Source organism: Rhea americana, unplaced genomic scaffold, assembly GCF_003343005.1.
Source record: "Rhea americana isolate MKP2758 unplaced genomic scaffold, rheAme1 scaffold_1, whole genome shotgun sequence".
Lineage (NCBI taxonomy): Eukaryota > Metazoa > Chordata > Aves > Rheiformes > Rheidae > Rhea > Rhea americana.
The window spans coordinates 13,119,013-13,131,585 of record NW_028185038.1 but is presented as its reverse complement, the minus strand read 5'-3'; the positions used below and the strand labels follow the sequence as shown (position 1 = coordinate 13,131,585).

Genomic DNA, 12,573 nt, shown 5'->3' with positions numbered 1-12,573 from the left:
GAAAGCTTTCTTTCAATGGGATGCTGAAAGTTCAGATCAGGAAAACTCGAGCATTCACCCATGCATCTCCTCAAGGTGAGAGGAGACTGCAGTCATATAAGTTTTGGGGTGATGGGCGAACCACTACAGTGTTAAGAAAAGAGAGTCTGACTGTCATCCATGTATCAGAGTGTGATCTGTTCTCAGCAGAACAGAAAAGTGATATGGGACTACAAGGAAAGCTTGTTTCAACAGCATTCCCAGTACTATTTCACACCCTCAGGAAGATGAAATAATTTTTTAAAGAACTAAGAGTGAATGGATGGCATAATGCCCACCACACTGAGCTTCACGCTTGGCTCTGTCRCTGATTTGGTGTAGTGCTTTGGGTAAGACAGATAAGGTTAAATTCTTAGCCATCATCTACCTCTGTCTAGGCATTAGTGAAACAATAAAGGAAGTAAGATGTCTRTATCGCATATTGTATTTCTAAGCCTAATTTAAAACTGCACAAGAGATCCTCACACTGAAAGCACCCACAGAAGTATTACTATAATTTACACATTCTTGGGTACTTGGAGGCTCCACAATTACCATTCAGAGGAACCTGAGTGCCTCATAGGCTTATCTCCACATCAGTCTCACAAACAAGGGGTGTGCACTCACCCCTGGTTGAGGGCAAACTCAGCGCTACCTGCCAAGCTCTGAGAGCAGAGCAGGCAACTGACACTGATGCTGTTATGCTAATGCTACACCTAGTCAGAAACCTTTCATTTCCAGCAGCTCCTCCCCAGTCCCAGCCCAGCGAGAAAGATAACAGTACTTCAACCTCTTGGATCTGTGGTTTCTGGTCAGAATCAAGATGTAACAAGATTTGTAAAAGATGTTCTCCAAATAGCTCTGGATGGTTGATTCTAGATGGAGACTGCTTTTATCTAACAAGATTTCCTGCCATTGGAGTTTCAATAAGGAGCCTGAGCGGGAACTGCTATCTTGCTGCAGTGCTGATCTTTAGAAGCAACAAGCGTTAAGTTTGCTGATTTCCTGGTGATTTATCCCCCACAGATGTACGTATGTTGTACAAACCCACATATATGTAGGGTTATGTATACCCTGTACAACACTAAGAGTGTCCACATTGGTCCAGCCCAGCATCCAAAGCAGTATATTGAATCGCTGCAGTTGATGTCTGTGAAAGSATATAAAACTTAAGTTTGTACAGAGACATCCTTCCCTCCAGTATGTTCTCCTGCTCTGTGAGGCAGCGGTTTTCCTGCATTTATTTTTTAGATAGTTTCAAAGAGAAGCCTTGTAGGTTATTTCTACTCATATTCAGGCTGCAAATTAGAGCACACACTGGTCCTACCTGTTTGACTAGACACTAGGTAAAATGCTGAGCACAGGCAGTGCTGCTGGATGCTGTGGTCCTCACCAGCATGCCAAGCCAGCAGCTGCTGGAAGGGTGCCCTTCATTGGGCAGGTGAAAAACTGGTGCAAGAACAAAGCCTGGCATCCCTACGGCCCAGAGAGAGAAAAAAGCAAACCAAGGGTWGGCAGAGAAGAGTGGGTTTCTTCCATGGAGGGTGCAATCCGAACCTGCTGAAGCTATCAGAGAAGGTTTTAAGATRGACTGTAGTTCTGCTAATGAGGCCCTGTAAAATTACTGATGTTGGAACATCTCCTGAAGGGAGCTGGTTTAATTTTCCCTGCTGCTCATTCCCTGCTTCCTCTGCTGCCTACAGCAATGCCAATCAGTGTCAGGTGGTCTTGTGCTTTGGACAGTAACTGATCAAGAGCAGGAATGAGATGAACAGTTCATTTCGTACAGGCCACTGAACAGCATGAGGCCTGGGCTAGGTGCTGAACTGACAGCACAAGAGTGGAAAGCTGCAATACATCCCATTAGTGCTCCCTTGGGCCTTGCAGTCCCTCCAGGCTTAAAAAAAAAAGAAAAGAAAAGAAAAGAAAAAGAAAAAGTAAAGCATTCAAGGCAGACCTGCCAAGTCTCATTCACATGGAGGGAGACTCACTCATTCACGAGTCACTTCAAAGTAGGGGGCCAAACTGATCCCTGGTGCTGTTCTGACAGGGTCAGAGGGAGAAGAAAAATCCATCAGTGAGACGTGAGAGTAGAYTGACACCAGGAATCAATTTGTCCATCTTGCTTGGAGCATCAGGGTTTTGCTGCAGGTGTTTCAGAAGGACATTTTGAACCTCTTTGCCTAGTTTCTACCAGACTCATTCTGCCACAGACTTGCACTTGGAGAAATACGCTATTGAAAATTCCCACAAAAAGAGAATTCTTAAGGCCTCTAGGCTAAACATCTGATTAACTTGGTGGAGTCAACAGAGCATAGACATAGCTTTAAATCCTGCTGCATTTGTCTCCTGAAAAAAAGGGAAGCTGACAAGAGTTCTGTATGCTGACGTGTTCACTCAGAAAGCTGGGAATCTTTTCAGTCTCCATGTTATGCTTCAATTGCAGGGAGAAAGAGACAGAATCAGCAGGGAGCAAGATGCTGGGAACTCAGCAAGCTGGCAGGAGTTCAACATGGAGCAAGCCTGAAAAAAGAAGACTGGGATCTCCTTTCACCACAAAAGGGTCAAAACACATGCAGGTTGATTTTATTTCATTTTAAAATCAAGTGAAGTGAAGCTTTTTCCCATGGTGCTGGGCAGAAAGTTCAAATACATCTGCTGCCCAGTTATATAGGGAGCATGGATTTCAAGCTTGCTTTCTCACGATGGCGTATTTCATGCCATCTAATCTACACCACTGGAGCCAGTATGGGCCCAGCAGGTTGTTTCTTCTCAGTTTGTTTTCAGTTGTCTTTCCTTTGTCAAAACCATGCAAAATCTCAAGTTTATACATAAAAGCAGGGAGTATCTAACTTCTGCTTTGAAGCTGGCGATTCATCTGAAGTGGGGGCTGAGATTTAAGGGGATGTAAACCCATGTGACTTAACACTGGAAAAATGTTTCTCTAAGCCTTCGAGAGCTGAAACAAGGGCATTTCACATTGCTGCACTTCAGAATATTCTTTACTGATTTCCAAAAGCAAAGTGTAYATGGGCACAGTATTGTGAAGTGACCAGCAGGTCGAATTGAACAGATCAATTAAAATTGATGGATCTATCAAGATTGATAGATAGAGATAGAGAGTGTCATATCAAAGACTAGGACAACAGACTAGAATACCAATACTCTCCTGTAAGAGAAAGGGACAAAAATATTTGTGTGTCTCAGCTTCAAAGCCTCAGTGTAACCACTGGGATTATTGTAACAAAGCGCTCTGACATGGTCACAGATGTGACAGATTGACAAACAAGGGCTGGTGGGTGGTGCTCTCTGCAAGAGTGTGAGAGAGGGGAGATAGATTGAAACACAATCTGCCAACAACAAAAGAAGTCACTGAAGGAAAGTCCTGGGCATTTAAGAGACCCAGCTTCTTCCTAAAGAAATGTGAGGAGGAGGGGAATCTCCTTTTGTTTGTTGGTTGCTTGTGACCTAAATACCTTGCAACTAAATCAGGGAATCCATCTGGCTAAAAGTAAGAAAATAAACTTCTGTTTGTTCACTGAGTTGTCTTTATTGAGAGCAATAGCTAGGCAAAGAGAGGGCTGTGCATTGCCTTGGTGGTGCTGCATAAAGGTGGGAATCCCTTTCCTGGTTTTGGCAGAATATGCAATTTTGTCCATATCCACAGCTGGCACACAAGCAAGGGTAGAAAGTTAGTTATGCCTCCTAAATTCAACACAGATCCACAAAGATGAATCCTAATGACTTTTTGCATAAGATGGGACTATGCCAAAGTTACTGTAACATGTGTCCTGCCCAAGGCATCTGAAAGTCTTACCTACTCTACAGTAAAGTAACAGAGCTCATGACAGGGAAAACAAATGTCAAAGGGGTTCAGAGTGAGCTGGATTAACAGCACGCTGCTGGCCCTTTTTATAATCTCAGTGAGTCAATTCARTTCACTGAACTGGCATAAAAATAATGCAGCAAAGAACAACAAAAAAAGTTTTTCTGCCAGTTTAGCTCATGAGGGGGCCTCATAAGGCCAGTGCCCATTCAAGAGAAGGAGCAGCTCTTGCCTGAAAATGAGGGCAGTGGACTGCCCTTTCAGCAATAGCAAGATACTAGATTGTTTCAGCCATTTGATGGGATGTCATCCTGCACGTGCCTGGCATTTCACTAGAGGTAGCAAGAAAACACAAGCAGCCCTATAAGCAGGTAGCCACCCAAGACAGTCTTTATCTTATCTGTAAAAATTTACACCAGCATGCTCATCCGGAGAACGGCATCTCCATGGAAAGTCTCTCTTAGGTCTCCAAGCAATCTCAAAGTGAACAAARTGATATCCTGCTGTTCTGGGCATACCTAAAATGACTGTTGCTGAAAGGAATTAGGGGAAAAACACACACTCTTCTGTTTTCAATATGGTTTCCTTTGTGCACTGAGMAGTCCTTTGTGTAGCACCAGATCAGACAGTTCCTTCTAAAGCCAAGTCATTAGTATCCCCCCTTTCTGGGGTGAGACACTGCAGGAAAACAGAAACAATATCCTTAGTAGGATATTTGCTCCTTCGTTGCTAGAAGAATATCACAGTAAAAGGTAAGGGACAGCAAGAAGGATTCAGAGACAGATTTGTAGCTACTTTAAACTTGGTTATTGAAAGCTGTCCTGACTTTATGACAAGAGTTTAAGAACCAGAAGACCTGTGGAAACAATCCAGGCAGGGATATGATCCTCTGTCTGCAGACCTTGACTGCTGTGATTTGCCCACAAGTCAGCACAACTTCCCCCTCAGTCCTCACTCCTGTAGACATGAATTTGATAATGCCCTCACCCTGGCCAAAGCCAGCACGTATTTTGAGTCAATTTGCCTTTGTTTCATCCCCAGTGGAAAGGGAAAGCATCAAAAGAGCCACCACTCAGCTTTGACATTGCTAGGAAGGGTGGAAAGTGAGAAGGGCTCACCCAAATTCAACATGCACATCCCACCTCCAACACGCTTACCTTACTTTGCTTTCTGTCCAGATAGAACTGATGTTGACTAATGGCCATAGCCCAGATAGACTTTATCAGTGCTGGACAGGCGTACCAGGTATGCACAGCAATACCACTATGCCCAAAAGTTCTCCTGGTCACAGATGCCCTGGAGAGGAGGAGAGAATGAAGTGGGGTTACACAAGGTTTCCTTGGACGCATTCTGCTGCAGAAAGTAACTACAGACCTCATAGTAAAAGCTGCTCTTCTTACTGAGCACGTCCTTGCGCTAAGGGAAAAATTCAAGTCAAAAGAGCCTTTGCTTACTGGACTAGTCCAGTTTGTCCAGTTTGAACTGAACTCCTGGGTTTGGCTCAGCTGACGTCAGCYTGTTACGTGTCCCACAGGAGTCATTAATGCCAAAGTGCCTTGAACCTTGTGTGCCAAGACAGCCAAAGTCAAGCTTTCATCCCCTCCACCACCTCTGGCTTTGGACTGTGGTTTCCAAATAGCAGGACCCTCATGACAACTAAAGAACTATAGGGTCAATAGCAGCTTTAAAGAACACAGGAGAAAAAATTCAGGTACCTTGATTTCCCCATTTCTAAATGGCAGCAGGACTCACCATACAGTACGGAGCTGTGCAGCTCAGGGAGGGCTGCCTAGTATTATGGAGAGAAGAATGCTACTCAGCGATTAGCTGAGAGAATATAAAAACAGGAAAAATAAGAGCTAAATGTTTCCTCTTTGGGACTCTCAGTGGTCCTCAAATATTAGCAACAAATGCAGGTTAGGCTTCCCCATGCTTTCACAGCTGTACAAACCTGTCTGATTATTCCTCCTCATCTCTCAACTCTAACCTCAACAACAGAGCCTCTGACACCTACAYGCTGCTGGGTAAGCACTACACAGGCTGGCAGCATCCTGGTTTACAGAACTCCTCCCACTACAGGGACATAAAATTGGCTGAATTAAACCAAACCACTAATCTCCAGAGTCCAGAACACAGGAGATCCCCCTCTCCAAGCTATTAGAAGAATCTGTTGGTGGAATATGATTATGAAAATGAATGCGAGCACAGGAGTACAGGGTAGCCTCGAAATGCAACACTTTGTTATGGTCTTTCACTTATGGACACAGATGGTGATGAGAGGCCAGGGGTGTAAGGCATGCTACAGAGGGGTTGTTGCAGTCCGTAACTCGCAGGCACTTTGTGCAATGCAGATAGAAGTGATACCGTAGGACAGTGCAGGAACTCTACTGTGCAATGCTAGGGACGAGCCACTCTTTCCTCAGCCCTCTGAAGTGCTCAGCTGTTAAAGTACTGTTTCCCCTCCTGCATCTGCACTAGCAACCTCCCCTCTGGTGTCCCTGTCCGAAACTGGAGGCAAAGGTGAAGGAGAGGGAAAGCACATGGTGAGAGAAAGTTGTGAGCCRAGAGTGAAAGAAAAGCAAAACCCTGCAGCAAAATGGAAAGCGCTGGCCAGATTTGTTAGGGAGCTGGGTGACAGCTCTTGCATTTTCAGTGCTGCAGAACGCGTTACTGACTCAAATTGTTAAGCCACAAATTGGAGTGAAAYATCCTCTGAGAAAACAGCCATGGCCAATGCAAACAAGGCTTGTGACAACTGAGATCTCATGTTTCAGTGCTATCCTGGCCTGAGCCCTTTCTATGCTGCCTTGTCCTGTCACAGGCATAGATGGTCTTGATAAGGAAGGGTGCTGCAGCTCCATCCCCGTCCCTGGGCATGGAATGAGGGCCGTGCTGGGAGGCGCTCCTGGAGTGSAGGCTGAAGGGTGGGATTCAACCCTGCGTGCTTTATACTGGTTTGAGGGACACAAATCACTGCAGCACATTGGCATATAAGGCTCTGARTCATGAAGTACTCAGACATGTTTGAGCCTAAATCTTGGTGTCATCCTATTCAATTCAAACATAGCTACTTGTTTTGAACTATCTGAACCAAACTCCCTAAACCATTCATCTTCTTTTGATCTTAAAAGCAGTAATTTCCAATTTTTATTTTATTTAGGACCTGAATATGTTTCTGAACAGAACTGCAAAACCCATTAAAAAGTCTGCATACTTAGATGATCCCAGATATGGACTTGCTTTTCACAGCTACTTTTTGAGGAGCTGTTAGAAATGGCCCATGGATGTTTTTTCCACGACTTTCCTCCGTGCATGCCACACACGATACAGAATTAACYTTTGTTGATACACCCTACAATGCATCATTTCCCTCCTTTAAGGGATAAGGAACTGAGAGGAAGAGAGGTTAATGCCTTGCTGAGGACAGGAACAAGGAGCAGAGGCAGGGCTCGAAAGGCCCAGCCCTTGCCCCAACCACCAAGCTGTGCCTGCTTTCCTGAGCCCTTGTGCCTGCGAGTGTGGCTTCGCTGACTCAGACTCTGGTTTGGCTACCCGGAGAGGATTGCTGAGAGTGCACCAGGCTGGCTACTCCTCCGCCTCCAYACATCGAGTAACTCCTCGTAGGAGTCCGTCCCACTTGGCTGGGAGACCACAACTAGCACTCTGGTCCCACTGTACCACTGCAACATGTGTTGCTGCTTTACACTTGGAGTGTCCGTTTGACACAGGAAATAGGACTGAAGCACACACTGTCTGGCTATTAAAATCAACTGAGTTCATTCCCACATAGTGAAAAAGTATCAAGGAGTATCCAGTGCCATTCCCACAGGAAAGGGCTTTGTCCCTGTGGCGCCTTTTCAGAAAAAAAACACCAGTGGAATATAAAAACCCCAAACTTGTTCTGTGTCAATAATTTCTACCACCTACATTCAAATGACACATAGTTAGAGACACAAGAGGTTCCTCTGTGTGGCCACGTTTCATGTATGACATTGAGTTGCAAATATCATAATGATTTTAATGTCCCAGAGCTATTTGCTTTCTTTTCCTTGCAAMTGCTGCTGACAGGAAATGGCCAGCCTTGGTGTTTAGGGGATCCTTGCTGCTGTTTTTTCGCAGCACGCAGTGTTGCCTGCTGACTAAGGTTTGAGGCGTGGAAGGAGTACACCACCCCCAGCTCCTGGTGCTGGAAGATCTCCCTGTGTATTCTCAACTTTGGGGATTTACTCTGCTGGATTTCATAGGACTATTTACATGCTTAATATTAAGCAGATGCTTAAATGCTCTGCTACCCTGGAGCTGCAGCTTGTAAGAGCTGTTCTATTCAGTTTTTGCTTTCATAAAATATACCTATGGATACTGGCATCTTTGCATTGGTGTGATATCGGGACAAATAGGTATAGCAGCTGAATGCAAAATTGCCTTAATCAAAGTATATATATTAGTATACAGACAGGCATGAGAAACAGGTGAAACAGGATCATAGCTGAGTGATCAGCAAAACACATTACTACCCAGCAACATATCAAATCAGTCTGGAAAAGAAAAGCTAGTTTCTTCAGTGTTATTCACRCTTTACTTTGCAAGTGGGGCATGGAGTTTAATGGAAACAACTTACAGAGCAGTACACACACCAAGGGATCTTTTTCCCTGCCTGCTGTACCCATCCACTAATGCAAGTAAGGAGTGCATCTGATCACTGCATTTTGCAGTACAGTCATTTGAACTCGCTCTCTCCTGCRTTAGGTCTCTAAAGGAAGAAATAATACTCCTTTGCCAAAAAGACTGATGGGCTTTGGTCCAGACTGCCGGTAAGCCTCTGGTACGGTGCCATTCCCTTCAGCTGAACCGCTGAATATTTACAAGCAAGCATGCGAGTACAAAATTTGGTGCCCATCGCCGACGTGGGGCCGAAGCGGATCCTCGTTCAACGCACAGCAGCTGCCGGCAGCGCAGCCAGGACACCAGCCCCGCACAGCCCCGCCGTGCCGAAACGRAAGGGGGGGGAACCCCAAATAACACTAGGAGGGGAAGCACAACCTCACCCACGCCCGCCCGAGCACGAAACCCCGCTGCCGGAAACAAGCAGACCCCAGGCCGGCCGGTGCCCGCCGCGCCCCGGCTCCGCACGCCCGGCTCGGCTCGGCTCAGCTCGGCTCGGCTCGGCTCTCACCTGCGCGGGTCGTGCACCTCCACTGAGAACTTCTTCTCGCGGAAATAGAGGTTCTCCAGCTGCCTCCATTGGAAAATCTGCGGGGACAAGAAGGGCGTGAGGTGCCGCCGCCGCCGCGCAAGCCCCGGCGCTGGCCGAGCGCTGCCCGCCGCGCTGCTCCCTCCCGGCGGGGCGGCCCCGGCCCCGGCCCCGCTCCGCCCCGCTCCGCCCCGGCCCGGCCCCGCTTCCTGCCCGCCGCGCGCGGAGGGAGCCGCGGGGCTCCCACGCGAGCCGCGGGGCAGCTCCGTCTCACTTTCGCGGGGATGAAGGCGGGGGCTCGGCGCCCCCCCCCGGCGTTCAGCCCCTCGCCCCGCTCCGGCGCGGGCAGCTGCTGGCCGCCCCCGGCGCCGCCCCGCCCGGGCAGAGCTCAGCGGAGCCCGGCGGCCTCGCCCCGCACCTCGGCTCCGGCTAGCGGGAGCTGCAGCGCTCCGTGGAGGGCAGCCGCTGCGCCCTGCTTTCCTCCCAACTTTCTTTCGCAGGGAACCAACCAAAAAAACTCGTACAAACATAACTCCGTGGTGTCAGTTTATCTGAGGTGCTGACAGCGCCCAGGGTGGTGCCAGGACTCCAGTTTGCTACGGTAGTACGAAACACGGGAGCAAGTAAYGTTCTTGCCTCCTTTTCGCAGGCTGCCTCACCTCGAAGCACCTTGCAGACAAAATCAATGCTATCACCAAACTGGGGAAACTGAGGCACAAAGCGGGTGCTCCCTGCTTGGACAGAGCTCACAAGCAGAACGCAACGCGGTGACTGCAATCGTCGTGCCAGCTCCTGGCCTCCTCGTGGTCACAAGCCGGGGGCCAAAAACCGAAGCGGCATCTTGACCTCCAGGCTGCTGATGGAGACAGGGAGGAGGCAATCTTCCCCCTCCAGCTGTTTCATGCTTTGCCTTGCCTGCACTAGCCCTAACAAACTGCAGAGCTTGTTTGGATACCTTGCCGCTGCTGAGCATAGCTAGCAGGGCTTTCCCTGGTTTATGCTCCTTCTCCTACTACAAGCAGCTTCTGCTGAGTTCCTGTCCTACTCCCAAGGAAGGAGCTGGCTCCTGCCACGCGGAGATAAGCCGCTRGCCAGTGTCAGCCTTCTGGAGATAAGTAAACAGGAGGCATAATTTGATTTTCACTGATTAGTGGACATGAAATTTAGAAAATAAAGCAAGCCACCGTGGGCAGACAAACGTTTAACCCTTGCTAATATTTCAGGGGCACCAGAATTCAAAACATGCCTGATATTTGCGTTTGTAAAAGTTTCCAACTGAGCGGCTTTTGTTTTGTTTTATTTTGTTTTTTTTTAACGGGTGTTTGGTAGGAAGCGCAGGGTGGGGGCTGTGACAGCTCCACCGCGCTCAGCTGCGGCTGCTGCAACAGCTTGTCTCACTTTCTGTGTCACAAGAGTTACCCCGTGCTCTGGGGTTGTCTGCATGGGTTAGTGAGGCAGGAGGGCAGGGCAGGAAGGGGACAAGGAAGGATGGGRAGGTTAAGAGGGGTGACACACGCTAGGTTACACTGTCTTTACAGGACAAATTTATTTCTCCTATTGAAAAAAAATCATTGCACAAAAATCATAGTCACAAAACAGAGCACAGAAACATGCGTTATTTTACCCACCAGGAGAGGACAGACTTGRGGTGAAAGGGTTAAGCTGGGAACTGAGATCTGAACGTGAAGCCTGCCTCTGTCACAAGCTCTCTCTGCAYTTTAGCTGAGCTTCAAAGGCACAAAAAGGAAGTTTGGGGCCTAAACTCCCACTGACAACAACAGRGGTCAAGCATGAGACCGCCATGTGGGCCTCTGAAAACATCCCTCTGCCTTTCCAGATGCCCATCTGTAAAATGGGGAGGATAAAATGGCTGTGCCTCGCAGCATGCAGACAAGACGTGTTTGGGAGGCACTCAGACGTGTGGAACACATAACTGTCCAAAACCCAGCRGTTCACACCCTTCACAAAATATCCCTCTGTTCCCCTGTCTGCCCATCGTCTCCCTTTTTACGGCTAAACTACGGCATGGGRCAAAAAGGATTTGAAAGCCTTTTCYGAGCTGTTGGTAGTCACCGTTCTTGGAGGGKTTGTCCCAGAATCAGCACAGGTGGGTGTGGAGATCTTCATAATCCCTCTGTCCTCCTCCCTCCAACGCTGCGAGACTGTTCCCTGCGCTCTAAGGCTTTTGTATTCTCTCCTCTACGGTAATAAACCTCACAGGCAACAGTGCTCAGTTCATTAACTCCAGCAAAGTTTCCCTTCAATGATTAACTCCAACTGTCCAAACACATAAGGCTCCATGGGAGCAATTCAGATGCTTAAATGTAGGCATCTAGTGCCATTCTGCATGCCCCCGGTTACCCTGCCTGGCCTCCGGCTGCTGCCCCGGAAGGGAGCGGTGTCTGCCATAGGTCTGCTGTGGTATCTACCGGCCCTCCAYGGAGGCCTTGGATCCCCAACAGCTTCAAAACGATACTAAACACCAATGTTCTGGGCCTGGAGCAGCTCCCCACATAGCGACACATGTATATTTAGTTTTTCTATTTTTGTTGGCAGGGTACAGGAAGAGGCAAATGCTGACTTTTGGGAGGACGGGGATGAAAGCGACCCTGCAACCTGAGTTTGCGTCTTTTTCTTTTTTTTCCATAATGCTACTCTCCAGAACATATAAATATATATATATATATACATTTTACGTTGCTGTAACTATGCTCTTCCTTTGCTCCCCAAATCTTTTTCTGCAGCCTCTCGCTCATTTTTCCCATGTTGATCTGAGGGGTCTCACCCTTCCTATACATAAGGAATCCAATCTGCAAAAATGTTAATACCCACAAGAAAGTATCCACTTTCCTGTTCACAGCCCCTCAGGAGAAACAATGCCTAATTTCTCCCTTCAGCCAGACCTCCTAATGTAAGCAAGCTGTTCCCTTCCCAGTTGTCTGGCTTACATATGGTCTCAAATTGATGTTGTTAATTCARCGACAGATGCACAGGGTGCCATTAGTGGGTCTTTTTAAATGGAAGCATAATTTTTTACCCATCAAGAGCCTTTTGCCATGTTGGTACTTAGCCTTCACCAGGAATTAAGAGCCACAGCAAGGCGCTGGCCATATTTTCAACATTATCTTGCAGAAATGCAGTGACAAGCAGATGTGTGCAGTTTTTGGTGTACCCGTTTTGGGGCTAGTTTAAGTCAAAGCATCCATGGTGAGGGCAGGTTTGCCTCCTCTTACACCCAGGCTGAGTCTGATTCGTGTCATTTGGCTTATGTTTGTCTTTCATTGATTTGCAGGCCTGAATCCAAYGGCTGCCCATGTGGCTGGGAACACTTCTATGGGCTTTAACTGGAGTTGCATTAGGGCTGTAGTGACTTTAACTTTGTGGGACAGACAAATGCAGTCCTATGTTTATTCAGAGAAAAGGTACCTCACAGCAGGAACTGGGCCAGCATCTCCCCAAACACCCTAGAAACGGGGCTTGGAGGAAATTAACTTGGCAATGCAAGCTGAGACCGTGGTTCTCCTGCCCCTTTAATAAC

General features: G+C 47.6%; 1 protein-coding gene across 5 annotated transcripts in view; it reads right to left on the bottom strand.

The window, feature by feature from the left end:
- FRMD4A (FERM domain containing 4A) overlaps nt 1-12,573 on the bottom strand; it is a 231,164-nt gene that overhangs the window by 33,385 nt on the left and 185,206 nt on the right. For all 5 annotated transcript variants that reach the window (XM_085299106.1, XM_085299098.1, XM_085299090.1 and 2 more), the window contains exons 12-13: nt 9,018-9,094; nt 5,002-5,140 (exon numbers count right to left, since the gene is read on the bottom strand). In XM_085299106.1, coding sequence (XP_085155232.1) covers nt 5,002-5,140; nt 9,018-9,094 — 216 coding nt within the window. The remainder of the gene's footprint in view (nt 1-5,001; nt 5,141-9,017; nt 9,095-12,573) is intronic.